General features: G+C 47.1%; 2 protein-coding genes across 2 annotated transcripts; both read left to right on the forward strand.

Moving 5' to 3' along the window:
* Positions 1–34: 34 nt before the first annotated feature.
* LOC8030792 (40S ribosomal protein S3a-like) lies at positions 35–7838 on the forward strand. Its single transcript, XM_029979162.3, has 7 exons — positions 35–229; positions 443–546; positions 1567–1754; positions 3168–3293; positions 5127–5209; positions 6000–6109; positions 7664–7838. The coding sequence occupies exons 1-7, from the start codon at positions 168–170 to the stop codon at positions 7801–7803; spliced, it is 813 nt and encodes a 270-aa protein (XP_029835022.1). The 5' UTR covers positions 35–167; the 3' UTR covers positions 7804–7838.
* A 732-nt stretch (positions 7839–8570) lies between these two features.
* Positions 8571–20682, forward strand: LOC8030793 (anaphase-promoting complex subunit 10). Its single transcript, XM_029979164.3, has 3 exons — positions 8571–8988; positions 9687–9849; positions 16088–20682. Exons 1-3 carry the CDS (start codon positions 8892–8894, stop codon positions 16371–16373), a joined length of 546 nt encoding a protein of 181 aa, XP_029835024.3. The 5' UTR covers positions 8571–8891; the 3' UTR covers positions 16374–20682.
* Positions 20683–20961: the final 279 nt, after the last annotated feature.

Genomic DNA, 20961 nt, shown 5'->3' on the forward strand with positions numbered 1-20961 from the left:
ACGTGACACTTTCTAATGACGTAGAGAGTTGCTCACCGGATGTACACTTTATGCACTGATCGAACGAGCCTAGCTGGCCTAGCCTCGTTCGTTGTTTTTCCGGTTCAGTTTTGTGATCGAGAGTAAGCTCCCGGTTTCCGGTCTTTTTCATCTTGAATTTGGAAGCAATGGCTGTCGGCAAGAATAAGGGGCTGTCGAAAGGTGGCAAAAAGGGCGTCAAGAAGAAGATGTGAGTACAAAATATGTGCTTGATCTTATAGGGGGATGTTTCGCCTTGCCGAAAAATATAATATATGCGCCGTTTGTGTTTTACCTCCGCCGGATTGAAGTCGATAGTTGCACGGTGTGGCACGGATCAGTTGAGGCCGCCTTGTCTATCTACACACGAGCAGAGCGTAGAGTTCTGCAGTTCTATCTGACTATCCTCATGTTTCGATTTCAGCGTCGATCCGTTCACCCGCAAGGACTGGTACGATGTTAAGGCGCCGACCATGTACACGGTCCGTAACATTGGAAAGACGTTCGTCAACCGAACGCAAGGCACAAGTAAGTGACCGCTTCTAGCTTATTGTAGCGGCTCATAGGATTCGATGTCGGACGCTAACAAACTCGGTTTAAAACCTCTTCTACATCGCGGAAAGGTTGCATCTTACAGCGTCCTTCCATTTTCCAGCACTTGAACCCTCTGGCTTGAGATCTTCTTTCCATGCTGGTTCTCAAAAAAAGTGCAACAGCAAAACTGTCCACCACTGGTGCTCTGCGCTTTAGCTTGCGCCTTCCATTATGGCAGTAACATTTTGTTATTTCTAAGTTGCTCGTTTTATTAAGTTGACAGCTTGGAAGTGTGATTAATATGCCCTAGACCCCATATAATTTCTTTTGTGATTTAACATTCGAGGAAGTCTGACTTTTGGCTCAGGAGCCGATGTATTTGTGTGCAATATGCATGTAACGTCACGTGCTAATTATTGGATCCAGCTCGGTGATCCATGTGTTTTCCGTATCCAAGGGCACGCAGCCGTTGTCTGTGTGTGCAAGCGTGTGGTGTTAGTGCTTTGATGCCTTTTTATTGCTGGCAACCCATTGTCATGCTACCTGTACCACATACCAAATGCGCTACTGGAGTTGGTGCACACTCAAGAATAAGCACACGCTTGTCGTGACTGTACTTGCGTCTTCTGCTACACTTCGGTTCAACATAACTTGTGAAACCACAATCGCTGCGGTTTCAGCGAGCAAATTGATGGATGCGACTGAGTAATCCAAAGATTTTTGGTTCACAATTCGACTTGCACTCTGCTGAAAGGTAGAATACATTAACACTGGGTGTAATGGCAGAAGTTTGCTAAACATTGTAGAGGTGAGAGTGGCATAGTGAAAGTAAGTCTTCTTAGGACGTCCAGTTTCTTGGATCATTCGTCAGGTTGCACTGACAGTACAAAAATCACCTTGCCATGTTGCTCGTATCTTTCCGAAGTGCCTGCAAGCTTCTGTTAAAGTTTGCTTGGTTTGATGTTACCGACCAGCGGCGTAACCCATCGGCTTCGTTCCCTGCCGCCTCTGCAGAGATTGCCTCGGAAGGGCTGAAGGGCCGCGTCTTCGAGGTGTCCCAGGCGGACTTGACGAACGGCGAGGATGCCTACCGCAAGTTCCGACTGATTGCCGAGGAGGTGCAGGGGCGCAACGTCCTGACCAACTTCCACGGCATGGACCTGACCACAGACAAGCTGCGCTCCATGGTCAAGAAGTGGCAGGTGGGTCACGCACGGCTTCGGCCGCCGCCTTTCGAGGCGTTCGGCTACCCTGCTGAAGTTGCTGGGGATCGGCAGTTCGGGAGTGGTTAGATGAATGGTTTATTTTAGTGCCAGTCAAAAACCTGCAGGACGGTACACATTGTCGTATGCATTGCAGAACGTTTATGCAATGAAACTGTATTGTTGGTGAAAGCACAGTCTGAGTAAATGTCCCGACACACCCAAGGAAATATAGAATCCTACTGAATATGTCTCACCGTAAAAACAATGGCTTGGATGTTTGTTGAGAGATCATATCATTGGACGCTTTGAAAGTATTGTAAAATACTCTGGAAGCGCCCACTATTAATGTTTCCCAAACTAGAGAATGGACCCTTTTCCAGCAAGCTTCTGTGCATGTGTACACTCTCGCTGTCGCCATTTTCGCTGAACACCGGGACGCAGTGACCTGCAAAAATGACTGCAACTTTGTCAGCATCTATCTTCACTCGTATTTAGCCTACTTTGACGCTTTGTTTTTTAGTGTCGGTAGTATGAGGTATGAAAAGCACTGAAAACCGATAAATGGTATGATGTCAATGTGTTTTGACGGGTGGAGGCATGCTGGGCTGCTCTTTTGTAGTTTGCTGATAACTCTCCAAAACGGCACTTGTTACTCGAAAAAGGTCCATTCTACAAATAATTGTGTATTAAAATGTCCGATTTCACTGGAGAAGCGTCCATGCCTAGATTAACCCAGTTTTCAGTGAAAGTGGGGTGGACACTCCCCTGCTATTTTATGGTAAGAAGCTTGTGCTGGCTGAAGGACCACCGAAGGACCTCGCTGCCATTCTAATCCCGTTGGCGGCCAGAGTGCGGGACGGTTGGCACCTGAACCCTCCGATTCGGGCTTCTTCTGCTCGAATCGGTTCTCAAAGACGGTGCGAGATCAAGTCGACCCTGTCCACCACAGGCACCTGCACCTTTGCATCTGCCTTCCATTTTGGCAGGAACACCGATGATCGTGCTATCCAGTGCAGGCTGTAGCTTTGAAGGCAGCTCTGTATCTGATACCATTTTCAGTGCCTCAGACATCCCTTTTGAGTATTTAATAAGAGTTTGGGGCTCGCAAGTTGCAGCGATAATCAAGCTTCGTTTTAATGCATGTAAGTTTGAATTCACAGCACCAGAATTGTTCTTAGTTTGCTCATCTTCGTTAGATTAATTAATTTCAAGCAAATAATTCAAAATTCATTACCAAGCTATATTAAATGAAAAGACTCTTCTGCAAGATGGCGACTTTTTGCGGCTGCACTGCATTATCTGGGGGTTTCAAAGCCCAAGAAAAAGACACATTTTTGAAAACGATTGTTTTGTAAGAGGCCTCTGTTGTGACCGTGGGCTGGTTCTGAATGTCTTCAATCTCCCGTGCAGACGCTGATTGAGGCCACGGTCGATGTGAGGACAACGGACGGCTACCTGCTCCGCATGTTCTGCATCGGCTTCACCAAGAAGTGCGCCAACCAGCTGAAGAAGACCTGCTACGCCCAGCACAACCAGGTAGGGTCGACTGCTCCCCGCACGTCTTTGCACGGTCATCTGCTGAGACGCATGTAACAAGTTGAGAACGTCCTTTCACCCGCTTTGGGTGAAAGGACGTTCTCAACTTTGCACTTGGGTAGCAGATACTATAGTCTATTACACTGCCGAAGGCAGTCTGCAAACTCTTTATGTGATCTATGAACACTGACTACAGCTATAGGTAATCATTAGATGCTCTAAACCACGTCGTCAGAATCTTTTCTATGTTCCGATGCCAGGTTTGTGCAATTGAGATGAATAAGCCAGAGAATGTAGAGTGTGGACGCAGCAGTGGGCACCACTGTGTTTATTTTATGCCACAACGGCATGTATTTGTCATAGAACGGTAATGAAAATTCTCCTGAAGCCAGATGATTACCATGTTTGAGTGGCATTAAAAATTTAACGATGCTACAGTCAAACCTGTTAATAACAAACAGCAGGAAACGCTACGATCAGTTCGATATAGCAAGAACGATTTACAACGAACTACCATGATGTGTTCGTTGTAAGGCGAGGGGTTCTTTCTTTCTCATTCCTTCAGTTTCGCCTTGTAACAATGCGCTGAAACGACTTGTTTTTTTTTTTTTGCATGCGTGAAGGGTTTCTTCTTTCAGCTTATCTCCCTTTCTGAATCGCTTCTCTTTGTGAGCGAATGCTTTGGGAGGAAAAGTTCTTTTTCTGTGTGTGTGTGCAGAGTTTTTTTTAGCTTTCTTCCCTTCTGAATCACTTCACTCAATTTTGTTCGCAACTTGAGCTTTTGGAATTTTCTTTCCTACTTTCTTGGGGGAAGGGACGGGCTAGAAGACGATTCTTTGCATGTTTTTAAAAGCCTGCCTGGGGGGAAACAGTTTGATATAGCCAATTGGTTGTTTTTTATAAACAGTGCTTTATAAACAGAGTTCGACATTGACAATAATTCGCTGTTTGTGGGTTCGTTCTAAGCGGGTTTCACTGTATACGCATGACGTGCACCTTGACCAGAAATGGCTATAGGCACAACACGATACTTGTTGGGTCTCGTATAAAACAAATATTTCAAGTTGTATCATAGCTTAGTGGACAGGTGTCTGCTTCAAGCGAAGTGGACCCAGCTTCAATCCAAAAAGAATAGATATATATATTTTTTTTTTTTTTTTGTCGAATGTTTGGCGGTATTTACAACATTGTTTTAGCAGTTGTTGCTGAAAAAAAGCGCCAAATGTTGTCGACGGAACTTTGCTGAACTAAACAAGAGACAGCGGGACTTGGGTTGCCGACTGAATGCTGCGAGTGTCGGTTAATAGTATTGTAATGACCAGCCGCAGACTCGCCGCGAAGTGGTGTGAATGCAGGTGGGGGTGGGTTAACACGCTCCCAGTTTCCAGTGATATGCGCGCCGTCCGAAAAGGGTGACCCAAGTGGCATGATCTCCGTGTCATGCGTATAGCCACTTCCGGTCAAGGTGTACGACGTCGTAAGCCTAGCCTTACTTTTAAAATTTGCCCTGTAGATTCTGTTGCTTGTGTTAATAAAGTTGGATCTCAGTCGCATTCGTCGAGCTATAGAAAGTGGGGGAGGTTCCGAGTGACCTTTTCTTGGCAGAGTTCTGGTTCAGAAAGGACTATGTTTGAGTAGCGAGGAATCATAGTAGTCAACAGTATAAAACAAAACAAAAAAAAAAACGGGCGTTGCTTACCCTGCACTTTGCGATTTGTCTGACTATGCGCTGGTCGAAATTTCTTAGCAGAGCATCCTTTCTGAGAAGCACCTAGTTGGGTAGCCCGTACGCCATCCGGTCAGAAGCCTGAGTACCGGCGTTTCCTTTCTCAGGTGCGGCTAATCAGGAAGAAGATGACTGAGATGATGGTGGTGGAGGTGTCCTCTTCCAATCTCAAGGACGTAGTGAACAAGCTGTGAGTTTCCCTGTAGATTTCTCTTTTAGTTGCAGGCCGACTTGGCCATTCCCGAACGTCGGAACCCCTAGCATTTTTGAACCCGCAGTTGCAGACTCCATTGTCACTGACACAATGAGAATGGCGGGGCGTCTTAGTCAAACACCCGGCCAGCGGCACACACTACTTGCCTTTGTGCACACATGCTCGAGGTCTTTGAGAGGCTGAAAGGTAGGAAGCTTGTGCCGGTATTGAGACAACCGAAACTACCCACCGTTCTCATTTTGTCTGTGACAATAGCTGCGTGAGCAACCTTGTGGCGGTGTCTGTAATCATGTGCACTTTGGCCATTTTCGTGGATACGCCAGTGAGGATGTTGCACAGCTTAAGTGTGTAGTAAAGCAGAGGTCTTCAACCCTTTCCCATCTCGAGCAACACCTATCCCTCTCTATCCACAACCGAGGAGCTCCTCAGGATCTCGGCACCTTAAACCTTGTAAACAATAATGCTTACGATGGGGAGTGTTTCGCTCATGGCGCTTAAGCTAAGAGACTTAAGCTTCGTGACAGGAACTACTGAGGAAATGTGGGAACTCCGGGGACGTCCAAAGGTGCTTGTGGAGCCTGGTTTGTGAGCTTATGGGATAGAGAAACAGTTTCGTGACACATGAATTACTCACATAATTGTCTGGTGCTGTTTTTCTAGTTTTGGTTTAGGTCAGTGCAATATGGCGTATCGGGCGAGCACCCTTGTGATCAGGAGAGGCTGGGTCTAGCTGCAATGTAACGGCTGGCGTCCTCTGCATTTGCAGCATTCCAGGGAGCATCGGCAAGGACATTGAGAAGAGCTGTCAGCACATCTACCCCCTGCACGACGTGCTCATCCGCAAGGTCAAGGTGCTCAAGAAGCCCAAGTTCGAGCGTGAGTTTCCGGAGCCGTTCTCGCTCGTAAAAGTTGCTGCCTTTCACAGGTTGCGTAGGGTGCCGTCCTGAGTGCAAGAGCTTTGCTGCGCAAAAATGATTTCCTTGCGCGAGTGCTGCTGCACAGAAGCTTAGAATTGGAGTATGTCGTTTTCCGTAAAACCTGGTGAATTATAATTTTGCGAGACAGACAAAGGTGTTCGAATTATTTGCAAGTTGAAAGATGGAATGGACGGAAAAAGTGAATGTAAAATATCCCCTCAGTCGCCTACCTTTTCTTTTGTTACGAGCTGTTACTATTGCCTTTTCCTTGGGCCAGGGGTTCTTTTGGACCTTGTGGACCCCTCACCTGTCTCGAACGGCAGTCAAAGAAGCCCTCCCTCTCTCGGCATTGATCCAGTAAACCTGTGTAAGAGCCTGGAGACTTTGTAAACAATGATGCAGATAATAGAAAATATTTGGCTCATAGTTATGTATCATCGGATAGCTCAAATCAACTAAAACAGTGCTTAAGCCTTTGTTGATAAAGTTTATGTGGCAACAAACCAAATAATTTTTTTGTTGTTTAATAGTTTGTTTTATTGCATTTCTTTTTAATCTAGTCTGGCAACTTTATTGAAGATTGAAACTACAGTGCCATCTATTGAAAAGAAACGCAAATAGTTGACGAGAAAAAATTGTCGCGCGACAATGGCAGAGCGGCGAAAAATATGAACGAGTGTTTTTCTCTCGACACTAATATTTTACTACAGTTGACTGTTTTACTTGAGGCTATCGTATGTACAGATATTGACATTTAATGGTGTCAATATCTGTACATCTTTAGAGGTTATGTAAGGGAGCCACCTTTGGACTTTTTGCCTGGTGTCGCCCGCAGGCAACAACTTGCAAGTTTACCTTGCGATTTTTTAAAATTTCAGCTCTGTTCTTTAATTTGATCCTCTTAAACATTATTATCTTAAAACCCAATTTTTTCGGCAATTTTTGTATACCCCGTCAATGAAGTATTTAAGAGCGGGATAACCTGAGATATTTGGAAGTGCGGGGGAACCCAGGGGGTGTACGAAAACAATATGAAGGGTTGAAAATAAAAATGGAGGCAATTTGAATAATGATTTAAATTGTGCCAGTTTTACCAAGGTGATCTATATCAAACCTTTCTCACGAAAATAATCTTGAAAATATTTATAGTTTGTCCATCATTTGATGCGCTCTTGTCTATACATTTGTTTGTATTTAAGTCAAATAATAATCAAGCTAAGATATACAAACAAAAGGCGGCACTCTTTTGAGCATATCAGTTTTCTTTCTACCTTCCACTTCATTTGTCAGGCACATAATGTTCTATTAAAAACAAATCTGAATGCGAAAGAAAAAAAAAAGAATGCAAGAAAAGTAAGGCCTTATTGCAAGCAAATAAAAGCTAATACAGCTTTTTCACCGACTAAAAAGATCACGCTGATTTTGTATGGCAGGGTTTACCTTAACAAAAAAGTTTTTAATGAAATGGTGTTGTGAAAGTTTGAATTTGTATTGACATTGTTTCCTCTTGCAGTGGGCAAGCTCCTAGAGCTGCACGGTGAAGGCACCAGCAAGGGTGGCGCGGCAAGCACTGCGGCGGTCGCAAAGGGAGAGGAAGGAGTCAAGGTGGATCGGCCCGAAGGTTACGAGCCCCCAGTCCTCGAGACTGTCTGAGAGCCTTGTTTCAATAAACAAGTTTCATGGGTGCATTTGCTGCAATTGTGTGTCTTCCGGTGTGCTGGCAGCCTCCAGGTGTTGACCAGTGGGGGGATGTCTGGAATTGTCGGGGACTGGAGGCCTGTCCCCTTTTCCCAATGCACAGATTTGTTGGTTTAAGTATGGTGCCAGTTAGATGTGTGTTCTGCACACTGTAAGGTGATGTCTCTTTCGGCTGGTTTGAAGCGCTTTAGAGTGTCTAATTAATTGCAGTTTCTGTCATTAACTGCTTGTAACTAGGGTTTCATGTTTATTTTTTTTAATGGGGGGGGGGTTTCTGTTTATCTAAATTATAACCAATTTACAGAAAACCAAATCTGAAGGGAAAAAAAAAAAGGAACATGCTTTGATGGCCACCAAACGTGCTTTGTGGCCTGAATAATATGCACACAACATTTGCATATAAACTTCCTCTTCTCTAGGAGAATGCGATGCCAGTTGGATCAACAGTTTAAGTTAGTGTGAACATTGAAGGACACAGTTAAATGCATGTGCAACAAACTACAATGCGCTCCTTCACTCACGAATAAATTTAATCGGAGACTTCGCAGCAGTACTTGCCTTTCTGAAAAAAAATAAAACACTGAAGGTGGCATCTGACGGCTTTCGTACAAGCCCTTTGCAATCAGAAGCAAGCTGTAGACAGCGATGGGCGCCAAGTGACGTCACGGCAGAGCGACCATGGTTGCTTGATGTCAAATTTGCGGTAGCGGCCGTAACTCTATGGTAGCGGCGTAGTAGCACAAAAACAGTACAACACGAAAATGATTTCAGCTTGCTGTTCTTTTTATTTTGTTTTTACGGGCCCCGAAGACGTTCATTGAATCATGTTTACATAATTGTTAAAAACCGTTTAATTCAAATCACATTTCGCCGGTTCGGGGTGTCGGCGGCTGGGCTGAAACGGTCTGGGCAGCGGGCTGCTCTGCTTTTTGGTGTTCAAATTTGGCGTGCTGAAGCTGAAACAGGCTACCACATAATCACCTTCTAGACTGTTTCACTGACATCGCGACGAGCTTAATGCTCCAAGTAAGCAGCGTGCTGACATGAACTATGTTCGCGACCCTTTGAGCCTCGAAAGGGAAGGCAAGGTCCGCGAAGTCGGGGCGCAAGCGGTCTGGTCCCTGTCGTCCTGCAAGCCCGGTGAGCCCAGCCGACTTTGATACCGACGCCGAATCTCGATATCGCAAGATTCGGTGTCGGCAGACAGCAGGATATCGCGAGAAAAAAAAAATATAGATAACATCCCGCTTGTGGTTAAGCTCCGTAACATCATCTCGCTTCTCCAACGATGAAACATGCTAACGGCTTTATAACATAAAAAAGTAGAGGGTGAAAGTTGTACACGAAACCGCCCTATCGTTCTGGTCGCATTGTGCCCTGTTGCTGCTGTTTGTCTGGCACCTTTTAATTTCTCTCTCTTTTACAAGCACGGGCATGCTCGCAGAGTAAAGGGGGCTCGCGATACACTGCAGCAAAACCAACATCAAGCTGTTCCCTTATTAAAACAAACAAACAAGCCGGTGGTCATAGCTGGTGGGAAGAACATGAAAAGGAACCGACCGGTATCAAACTTGCAACCTTTTTTTTTCTTTTTTTCTTTGTTTTTTTGTTTGTTTGAGGAACTTTGGTTTGTTTTAATGAGCTGACTCTTGAAGTGTCAGCGGCCGCCTTGAGGCTGCTTTTCAAGTGTTTTCCATGTTTGTCAAATTAAGTAGACAGTAATTTACACACTGTCAACAATATTTAATCACTCACATCTTTTCCTGCTTGTTTGCCGCACGAGTGTAGTTTATGATCAGTGGGGCCGTCCTAAACGGTCAGCACCGCGTGTGTTTTAGGCTTTGGTGTGGACCAGCTTCGAGACAACTGTCTGGACACATACTGGCAATCCGATGGACCGCAGCCCCACCTGGTGAACATCCAGTTTCGCCGCAAGACGACGATCCAGGGCATATGCATCTATGCCGACTACAAGCTCGATGAAAGCTATACTCCAAACAGGTAACGGGCCAACGATGTTAAAATAACATCCCAAATAGTAGGCCAAAATAATTACTTTTTTTCCACAAAGTTATTGAATATACAATGTTGGTCCTCGCCGTGTTTTTCAAACTGAAAGTCTCTACTGGCAACAATAAGACTGATGCCAGCAGCAGGTAGTGGCTCACTCTTTGGACTGTAGGATTTGTTCTCAATTGATTACAATCAGTTTCGTGGTGTTGTAGGAATGCTTTTGAAGCTCTCTGCATCACCCTTGCAGCAGCACAAAATCTGTGCTCGGCATAGTTCATTTTTTTAGGCTGCCTGCCCGGCCGGCAAGTTTTCCTGCCACTGACGTCATGGCACTGAAAAGCGGGTATATTTGAATGTTGGCTCTAGCATCATTTTCATTTGCCGATTTCACAAGAACTATTAAGAATTTTAACATACTAAATAGCATATCAGAAAGGGTAAAGTCCAGGGATTTAGAAAGTATAGTCAGTTGGGGTAGCTCGAAAAATCACCAAAGTACTATCGCGGACAATATGAGCTGAAACAGCGCTCCGGCCTGTGCACGGTACTACCTGCGCCGCCTGTCGCATCGCTCCCGAAACACGGCGCACCCTGAGGCCGAGATAAATTATCACTTGCGCTCACTGCGCCACTGCGCTCTTCCGGCCGTCTGCTAGCCCAATGTTCACGTTTTCAGCTAGCATGCATTTCAAGAAAGCGCCGAACTGGAAATGCGCTGTCACGCTCGTATCTCATCGAGGAGCGCTGCCTGACGAAGCTGCCTTGGCCGCTAAAAGGAGCCGATCTGAATATGATCGAAAACATTTGGAGGCGCATCAAGGTAGCTATGTCACGGCGTCCCCTCCACCGCGCCACTGCTTACAAATTGTGGAAAGCAATGGGAGGTGAATGGGAGTGGCTTCAGGCTGTGCCAGACTTCGTGGCCGCGCTCTATGATTTCTTACCAGACAAGATGAGAGCCGTGGTCGCGGGTCAGGGGAGAATGATGCGGTATTAAATTATTTAGCAAGTTTTACTGCGCCTCAGGACCCCCTTAACTGGACTTCTGCCGATTGGAACAAAGCTTGACGCTACGGTTGCGACACACTGTTTGACGCCGTTAACCATGCATACTTTTTGAGGGGTGCCTCCTTCATCCCGATCTTCTTGTATAGTGCAGTTGAACTTCCACCCCGACTATTAATCTTTTGTATCTGACAATGTCCTCTGCAAATATTAATCTTCTTCTCTTGACAAACATATGACTGTTCGCCCCACCTTATTAAGACTAGGAATTCGTAAACAAAAAACTGGTGTCTTGTCAGCAACTTGTTTTGCTTGAAACAAACACGTGCGCCCAGTAATAAATAAATAATATTTTTGAACCTTTTCATACTACTCAAGGTTCCAAAACCTTCTCAGTAACATGTATGTTTACCGTTTTTTGAGCATCTGTGATCAGTGAAACAGAAAAAAAAAAGAAAAAAAGCATTGGAGCCGGACTAAATCCGGCATACAGATTTTGGCCTATATTTTACGATGTCCCACTTTGTGCATGCACCTCTAATCAAACAAAAACAACCTGCAACGTATTTTGATATAACTTTCGAAAACGGTAATCGCAGTTGAAATTTAAGACACTTCAATATTTTTTCTTCACCAGTCAGCGTTCTTTTTTTTTTTTTTTTTACGGGATTTTACGCGATAAAGTAAAGTGAATCAATACCAAAAGGGGAACGACCAGTGTAATCTTTTGTTCCCCCCGCCGCCCTACCTCACATGCCCGCTGTCGCACCCGCCGTCTCGCTTGCAGACAGCTGGAAGAGCGCAGTGGCGCAGCGAGCGCAAGTGAGAAAATATCTCAGACTCAGGGTGCGCCATATGTGCGGAGCAAGGCGACAGGCGGCGCAGGTAGTACCGTGCGCCGGCCGGAGCGCTGTTTCAGCTCATATTGTCCACGATAGTACCCCTTTAAAGGGATACTTCAACGAAATTTGAAATATACCTGTTGGGTTCAGAAATAGGCTAAATATGATCCACAATATCCATAAATGACAATCACACGTTTGTATTTTGAGCCTGATGGCTGTTTTTTTCATTATAAATCGCCCACTCTGGCAAGCGTTCCAGCCACTAAAGCGGTCGAAGCACCCCAGCCATTCGGCCATCGCAGCTAACCGCAAATCTGCTTTTGTGTGAGTTTTGAGTGACGGGTTAATCTTCTATAATCTCGTAGAGGGAGAAGAGCGACGTCTGGGACACACACAGAAGAGTCCCGTTGAGTAAGGAGTTCCTCCCTCCGCTCTTCTCTTGTGCTGGCTATCTCACTACCTGCCAAGGTTTCTAGATGCGCATAACAAATGAGGCTTTAGCAACATCTGCCAGGCGCTCTTTGCTAATTGTTTAATTTGTTTTAAAACTCCTTTTCGTATCTTTTTTAACAAGATATTGGTGTATCCGATGTGATACTGCTCCTTTGAACACATACATATACACGAAAAAATAAGTGCCAAAATTTCGTTGTAGTATTAAAGGGGCACTCAAGTCATATTTTAAAAAGGTTGTTTTTGATCTTTCATTGTTTAAAAATGTGTTAGTTCCCACATGTACCAAGTCTTATACTACAAAAGTGCCCATTCATCTCTGGGCAATAGAGAAACATATGAACTCTTTTTTCTCACGGACTACATTGTGTGGACCAATAAAAGCCCTACAACATGCACAGATTCCAAAGGATATTTATTATAACTCATTTTGAAGAGAGTCTGATAGGTACACATTCGGATGAGACTTCTCTTTTTCCCTGCGGGTGAAGCCATTGCTTGCAACTTGCTGACAAGCGCCCTTCGTCGACCACTTCACTCGGAAGAAAATTCTTCTCAAAAAAGGCATGTCGCAATCTTTGAACACACTTTTAATGAGGAAATAAGCTACGCACGATTGTCATTCCGGATTTGTTGGGATGTTTAGAGCGTCTAGATAGCGCCCCTTTAAAGGGGCAATGAAGACAATCTTGTTTAATATTTTTCAATGTTTTTTTATGCTTCTTGAGAACATAGCATGCTGCCCAATTTTTTGTAGACATTTGTGACACAAATTTCTGTGCCTACGAAAGAAGTAAAGAAACTGAAACTGAACAATCTTCATTCTCGTTCCTGGGCCTCCGAAAACGAAGGTGACGAAGGGGGTGACGTCAAGTGTGAATAGTCGGTATCGGTAGTACTTACCAGATCGAGACTCTGGTTACCGCGGCGGGTTATAGCAGCGCGGTGGTGCGGTCGTTTCGTCGAATCTGTCAACATGGACGGCAATGCCGCTCTCGTGAGCAAGTTCTAGCTTCCGTTCAGTGACCCAACACAAACGGAATGGGAGTATGTGTGTGGCGGCCTTCGCCGCCACACACGCGGGAGAGATGTTGAGGGAAAAATGGCAGTGATCCGGCCGTTCCGGGAACCGGTTCCTCCGTGGGGAACCCTCCCGAAGAAGGAGAAAATAAACAGCACCATTTTTGGTTTTCATCAAAGTCGGACGTCCTCTTTTCGTCGTCAAAAAACACGAACAGCAACCCACACGTGAAAACTAGCGTCGCCCGAACGAATACTGGTCTTCAGTCGACTGTTAGAACAGCCATCTACAGCGCACAAATTTGGCATGACTACCATTTTGCAGAATCCTTCGAGTACCGTGTTCTTTTTTTATTTTATTTTGTTTGCCCATAGTTGCTCGTTGCCTGTTTCACGTCCAGCATAGCAAAGAAAAAAACAATTATGCTGCTTTATTTATGGTTTAGTAATAATTTTCGGTCCGGTTTATGCTTTTCATGGTTACTCAAGCAGAAATTAGAACAGTATTCTGAACCAAACCGTGACCGAGGGCACGTCTCGTTTCGACCAATCGCTGATGTGTCTCTTGTGACGTCGTGCTTCTTGGCCCACAACGGTCACGTGAGCTCCGCTTCTCCTGGCTTCTCCCGCAACTCTGAGGGCGTCGCCCCAGTCGATCTTGGTACGATTATTACCACGACTGTTTAATTGGTTTGCGCGGCACATAAGTGCCGGTTTCGGCTGAAATTTGGGCAACGTGGCCTGAGACGTGCCTTGAACCCAGTTCAATCGCCTAAAAGATGTCCGAAATCGCCTTCATTGTCCCTTTAAAGACCCTGCGCTAGCAGTGGTACACCACTGGTTAAAATTTTTCATTTGCAGCGAACGCATGCCTGCTGTTGGAGCTCTTCAACTTTTACTACATTTCCTGATGCGCTGTGGAACATTTCATAGTCGCCAAAAGGAGAAAATTTGTGAGCAGACGACTTCCCATGTCAAAGTGGAGCTGTGGCAGAGGTCTGCTGCAAAATGAATCGACAGAAATGCTCGACACTGATGCTGGGTGTGCTCAGTGTTCACGTTTTGTCATGTATTTTCCTTGTCTTTTGTACAGTGTGGAACTTCATATTTTTTTTACAAAATATGATGCTTCATTTTCATGACAATGCTAAGCAGGTATGACATATGATCTATAGTCGGTTACAAGTCCAGATGGTAGGAGAAGCACCTCCCATAAGCGTGATGCGCCCGTTTCAAATCCATCTGCAGTCGAAAGAATAGTTCCCCGGAAACGCCCCTTGTTTTGCTTTAATGAATAGATAATGGCTACAGAGTGATGCCAACTTGTCTCCGACCCCCTTTTTTGAGAAAGCGACCTTTGTATTGATCGGAGAGGGAACCGAGCCCCTGAAGATAGCCTTTGTATCCATAGTAGGGGGAACCTAACCCCCTCAAAGTCGTATTTGTTTCCATCGGAGGGGGAAAATTCTAATCTCCCTCTCGTGGCTTCCACAACACTAAGTCAAAGTCGAAAGATAAAGCAGATAATCGCAGGAAGCAAAACCCTCTCCCGCATTATCCACAATGTCACGGAAACAATGGGACGCTATTGAATGCGGACGTGACGGAGGGATATATGAATCCCTTTGAGGAGCATTTGCCGTTACCTTCTTGACCTGTGACTTACTATAGTAGATACTGTAAACAACTTTATTATCGTGGGCTCAATATTTTGCAAATTTGGGGAGATGTAAATTGAGGGAATATTTCATGGGCACAATATTTTGCTAGTATGAGGGTTATGTTTATAGTGTGGTGATATATTCACGAGATAAATGTTTCGCAAATCATTTCAATTTGCGAAAATTTAGTCATTTACAATATACTACAGCTACCTCGTCACGTGGCAGTGGTTAACATTTGCTCTCTGCCCCCACAGACACTTACAGTATGCCTCCTTCGCTTAGTTGGTTCAAAGAATGCAGTTTACAGTTTGTTTTAGCTCATGGTTGACATGGTAACAGCAGCTATGTCCTATGCTTGCCTTCTTTCGTGATAAACGTACCGCTGCATATTTACGTCGAAAAAGCAGTAAGTTTGGGGTTTGGTAAATGTAGTGGTGATCGCACTAGAGGCACCATTTTGTCTGCGTGCACTGAAACGACAGAATTTGGCCACTTGAGTGATCATTCGCATGCCGTGGAGTCCGCCTCAAAGATATACTCTCAACCAACACTGTCAACAATGTTCTCAGTGCATTTTGAGAAAAATATGGTGTATAACAGATAAAATGGAAGAAAGACAATACCACTGGCAGTTTGCTCAATAATGGCATCCTTGCGAGAAGCATGATAGCCATCTGCCCAAGCTTCCTTGTCTTCTGTACCAATCTCCAACAGCACTCCTGCGACACACAGTGCCCTTTCGCTCTGCTGCCACAGTCATCGCTGACAAAGCTCGCGCTCCTCGGGTGCGCAACACACTGCTTGGCGTTCTAGTATACTGTAGTCTGGCCAATGCTTATGGCTTAATCCTGAAGAAAGCCAGAAGCCATAGTCGAAGGCATTGCTTGTGGCTTCGTCCTGGTCAAAGCCAGTGCTTGTGACTTAATCCTGGTCAAAGCCAGGAGCCGTAGTTAAAGCCAGTACTCGTGACTTAATCCTGGTCAAAGCCAGAAGCCGCGGTCAAAGCCAGGGCTTGCGGCTTAATCCTGGTCAACGCCACAAACCGTAGTCGAAGCCAGAGTTAGTGGCATAATTCTGGCCGAAGCCACAAGCCGTAGTCAAAGCCAGTGCTTGTGGCTTGATCCCGGTCAAAGCCAGAAGCCGGTAGTCAAAGCCAGTGCTTGCAACTTAATCCTGGTCAACACCACAAGCTATCGCAAGACGACCTGGCGACGTGCAACAGCGTGTTTCTCTTTGCAGGATCTCGGTGAGGGTGGGCAGCAGTTTCCACGACCTTCAAGAACTGGAAGCGATTGACCTCAACGAGCCGACGGGCTGGGTGCACATCTCCACGCGGGACACCAGCGGCCGTCCGATCCGTACCTTCTTCGTCCAGATCGCTGTCCTGTCCAACCACCAGAACGGACGGGACACGCATCTGCGGCAGATCAAAGTCCACTCGCCGGTTGAACAGGCCAGCGTCAGTATTTTGCCCAAGGTCAGCTTTACGAGCGTCGAGTGCTGCGCCTTCAGTTCAATTCGTTGAAGCAACCTTGACTGTGCGCGTTTTCCGCTGCCTCCCCGCCCACGATTGGATTCGATTGTGGCGACAGCTCAAAAACTGGATCTAGCCTAAACACTTTAAAGAAAAAGGTTATTCTGAGCACCCTAACGTCTCTTAAGGCTCAAAAACTTGTTGAGGCAGCCTCGTTTCCGGCGTTTTCCCAACGGCAAAAAGATGGATGACAGGCTCAAATCTGAAAAGGAACTGATCTCCTCGGTACTTGTAACCATGCAGAAGGACCCCACAGTATCGGAGTTCCTCACGGAGTACCGTCAGATGGTGGAGCGCGAGTTTCCCTTTCGAGACTACGGCTGCAGCAGCGTCTTGGAGTTGTTTGAGATGATTCAGGACACGGTCACAATCATCAAGCGGCCTTACGGCGAGCCAATCATTCGTCTCAGAGTGGACGAGAGCTTCGAACACATCAGCAACCTCGTTAAGACCCAGAGAAAGTCGCCAGTCAAGCGCACCACTCGCAGCAAGTTTAACACTACGAGACAGTTTGTTCCGACTAAGCGACCTCTTCTCAGGAGGCCCCCGCCCCAGGTGTCTTCTTGGTCTCAGAAGGCTCTTACCCCCACTGCTCTGCAAGGTCGTCAAAAAGGAGTTGGTGTTGTGTCCCAGTCCAAGCCAGTGGAGCGGCTGCACTTCAGAGCTTTGAACAGTGTCAAACAAGAGCTGCCAAGCCCTGCACAAAGGACCAGGTGCGTGGACTTCTCGTGCCAGACAGACCTGGAATCCCCGGAAATCCTCGATGCTCCAAATGTAAGCCTTGACCGTGAAGGCTCCCTTGCTGACAAGGAAAGGGAGGACCGTCTGTTTTGTGAAAGGCTTTACTTGGGTGCTGCAAAAGCTAGTGGTAACATTGTCAAAAAATGGCAGGCAAGCAACAATCCGCCAGCGAGAACGTTTCACACTCCGGTGGAAAGCTTGCCCGTGCCAATTCCCTGTGTGCGACGACTGGTTCCAAACCAGCAGAGCAGCCAATTAACTCCAGTTGGCCCAGCTTGGGGTGTAGCACCGGGTCCCGTGGTGCTGAGTCCACAGCATTACGTGATTCACAATAGCATCCCCCTGGCATGTGCCCCCATGGTTTCTGCTTCTTATCCGACTTGGCAAAGTCCGAAACATTCGAGTCTCAACCCCCATGCCACCGAGTATGTGCCAGAAATTTTTGATCGCTCGGGCACAGAGCTGCAAGCGGAGGAGAGACCAGAGCTGGTGGACCAATGGACAAGCACAGCCGACTTGTGCAAGGCTGCGCACGCTCACACCAGCACGGACGACCTGCCAGAAGGAACCTCGGACGAGGTGATTCGGGCTGTCAAGGCTCTTCTTCAGATGCACCCGGCTGGCTTGGAAGTTGGGGAATTGATCGGTCTCTGTCGGCTCGAGACTGGAAAAGATTCCTGGGGGGAGACGGAGAGTCCTCTGGAGTTTGCTCGTGCGCTCTTGGCAAGTGGGTCTTCGATATCGATCAACAGCTTCGAGCCCGGAAAGCTCGTGGTCAAATCTCTCAAAAGTGGTTCGTGCCCGGATAAGCCTTCCGCTACGATTCCGAAAGAGGTTGCTCACGGGCTTACGTCGATCTTGCTTCGTTATCCGGATGGCCTAGACGCGAAAGAGTTGCTGAACGTGTACAGAAAGCACTTTGCTCCGCACGAATATCTTGACGGAGCTTCAGCAAATCCGGCCAACTTTGCGCGTGACCTCTTGGTTAGTGTGCCCACCATGACAGTAACGTCCAAAGGTGAGGACATCTTCTGGGTCAAGCTGTCTGCCAAAGTCTGCCAGTCGAGTAGTGGTCGCAACAAGGACGCGAAGGGTTTAGGATTGAGTTCCAGCATCGACGAATCTGACACGTCGGAGGACGAGGGCTCCTTTGACAAGCAAGAACTTCCCCAGACGCGAGACTTTCTCGTCGTCATCGGAGAAGTCTTCGACCCCACAGAGTTCTACATCCTTAACTTCGCCACGGTCTCGATGCTCCAAAGCATGATGGCCGAGCTGGACAAGTTCTACTCCACGGCACCGCTCCCGTTCTACTCAGTGAACAGGAAGAACCTCAAGGCAGGCTACGCGTGTGCGGCGCCCTACGTGATCCACGGCAAGCCGTTTTGGCACAGGGCAGTGGTGACGTACGTGAAGGCTCCCAAGGTCTGTGTCCGTTACGTCGACTACGGCACGGTGAAGAATGTCAAGATTGAAGAGCTGCGCAGGCTTCGCCCCGACTTCATGGAACTTCCTGCGCAAGGGATCAGGGCGTCGCTCGCAAACCTGAAGCCAAAGGGTTTGAACACCTGGTCCGTCGAGGCCAAGAGGCGCTTCCTGGCGTTGACCAAGGCGACCGGACTTAGCTGTACCGTCGTCGAGCAACGGGAGGACGTCGTCGTGATTGAACTCGCCACGGCTCTTGACAGTGTGTCCTGCTCCATCGGCGACATACTCGTGGAAGAAGGGTTTGCTCGTCGGGTACCAAAATACATAGAATCCTGCCAACTCGCGGAAGACTACAAGGTGAAGCTGGTCGTCCTGAACAATGTCCGCTACATGACCGGTGCTGCCATCTCTAGGCTTTTCGGTTGGGATCAGGCCGAGTGCAGCCTCAGGCTACAGAACCTTGTGCTTCCGAGCGTGTTCAAGACCTGCTCCACTGTGTTCGTGGGCAAGCAAGAACTGCCCGAACTCCACGAGCAGATCTGTGAAAGCGAAGACTCTCTGTGTCCAAGCGATGTGGAGCTTTATCCTCTGGAGCAGCTGCCCACCATCCTCAGGCTTCTGGAGCACCCTTCGAAGACGCTCAGGAGGGAGATTCAGAAGCTGGCGGACGGCACCAATGGCTACTCGAGCGACGAGACGACACATTTTCTGGACATGTCCGAAGAAGATGACGAAGAGGAAGAATGCGACAGCATACTCAGACGCAACGGGAAAAGGAGGGACCTCGTGGCCAAGCTCGAGTCCTTTACAGAACGGCGACGGATCCTCAGAATGAGGGCTTACGAAGCAGACGACAGGGAAGCGTTGTCGCAGTTGCCACACGTCGAGAGGCAGATCAGCTCGGTGAGGTCCCTCTTGGAGGAGTTTGATCGCATTCCGTCGGTCTCGACATCACAGTATTCAATGTCGGCACAACAGTCATTGTCGAGTCCTAGTCCCATGCCCAGCGTTCTGGACACTGCCACGGCGTCCCGGCGGAACAGTGGTGGCCCTGTGCAGGATCCGGACGTCTCAGTTTCGCTGCAGAACAAACTGTTGGAAATGCTTATATCTGCAAAAAGGGGAATGTGAGGAGCGATCTAACTGCGTGCGAGTGTACGTTTCTTTTACCCTTCTTACCGTGTGGCAGATTGTTCAATCATGCTTGAATGAATGTCGAGCTCTGTTTTAAAAAGGTGCGTTCGTGAGCGAGAGCTCTACAGCGACGACGGGGCAGACAGACTGATTACCCAAACCTCTGCCCCATGGGGCATCGGTAAGAGCCGTGACTGCAATTGCTGCTGACGTTCAGGAGGCCGCAAGAAATGACCGCACTCGGTTTGACGTTAGGTCTGACCGCAGCAGATGTAATGTGATAGAGCTAATCAAGCAGTGTCAGAAGTGCACAGTCACGGTTGCTGGTCGTCTTTGCATGTTTTTCTTATCACCGCTAAAGCAATCACGTGCAGCAAAAGCTTGGGATTGTGGGGCATTCACTGTGCACGATTGGTTTAGCCGGGAATCGCAAACGCACGAAGATGACGAGCGCCGCAGCGATGCACTTTCGGAGCTGCTCTATTGGCTCCCCCCAATCATACCGTCAGCTGCGGTCATACTAAATGGGAAATGGAGTGTAGATGCAAGGTGGGGAGGGTTTCATATTTTCACTTCACAAGAATGGGACAACAAGGTTACGACCTCAATGCCTGGCGCTTCTTGTTTAGGTCAAGCATGCCTCATCGTCCAAGTGTTTTTTAGTTCATGGCCGGAAGTCAACCACATCGTGTGACTGGACGACGAAAAAAATCCAAAGCAAGTGCCCTAAAGGCTGAAGAAAGTGCTGCACACAGTAGACAATGGCCTAGTTGGAGACCCTTCAATGAGGAAAAATAATTCTTTCGTTTTAATAATCTAACAACGTTTTAGAGGATGCTTCAGCTGAACTGTCACTTTTTCGAGTGTACCAGTTGTTGCCTCCCCACTTTATGGAAATAACTTGACAGACAGAGTGGACAGTTGTTTCACTGCCAGGAAATAGGCCAGAGGTCGATGGCAAGAACGTTTCAGCAAATAAAGAAAGAACGACGGTGGCGAAGGTTCTGGTTCGGTTCCGGTTCGACGCTCTGGTGCGATTTGCTCTCGACGAGCAAGTGAATGCTCTCTGGTGCGAGGAGTTCCAAAGGATGCAATAGGCCCGCCGACATTTTCTTTGACCGGGGACTGATGAACCGGGTTCTGAAACTGGCATTCGCTGAAGAGTTTCTAATGTTTCGAACGGTTGACTGAGGTAAGTTCTGTGCGGAAACTTGTGAAACCACACGAAAGAACTAAGCTTAAAGATGAGCATGAGCTGCTGTTCGTACATCTGTAC

The sequence above is a fragment of the Ixodes scapularis genome, unplaced genomic scaffold, assembly GCF_016920785.2.
Source record: "Ixodes scapularis isolate PalLabHiFi unplaced genomic scaffold, ASM1692078v2 PGA_scaffold13__105_contigs__length_92229423, whole genome shotgun sequence".
Taxonomy (NCBI): Eukaryota; Metazoa; Arthropoda; class Arachnida; order Ixodida; family Ixodidae; genus Ixodes; species Ixodes scapularis.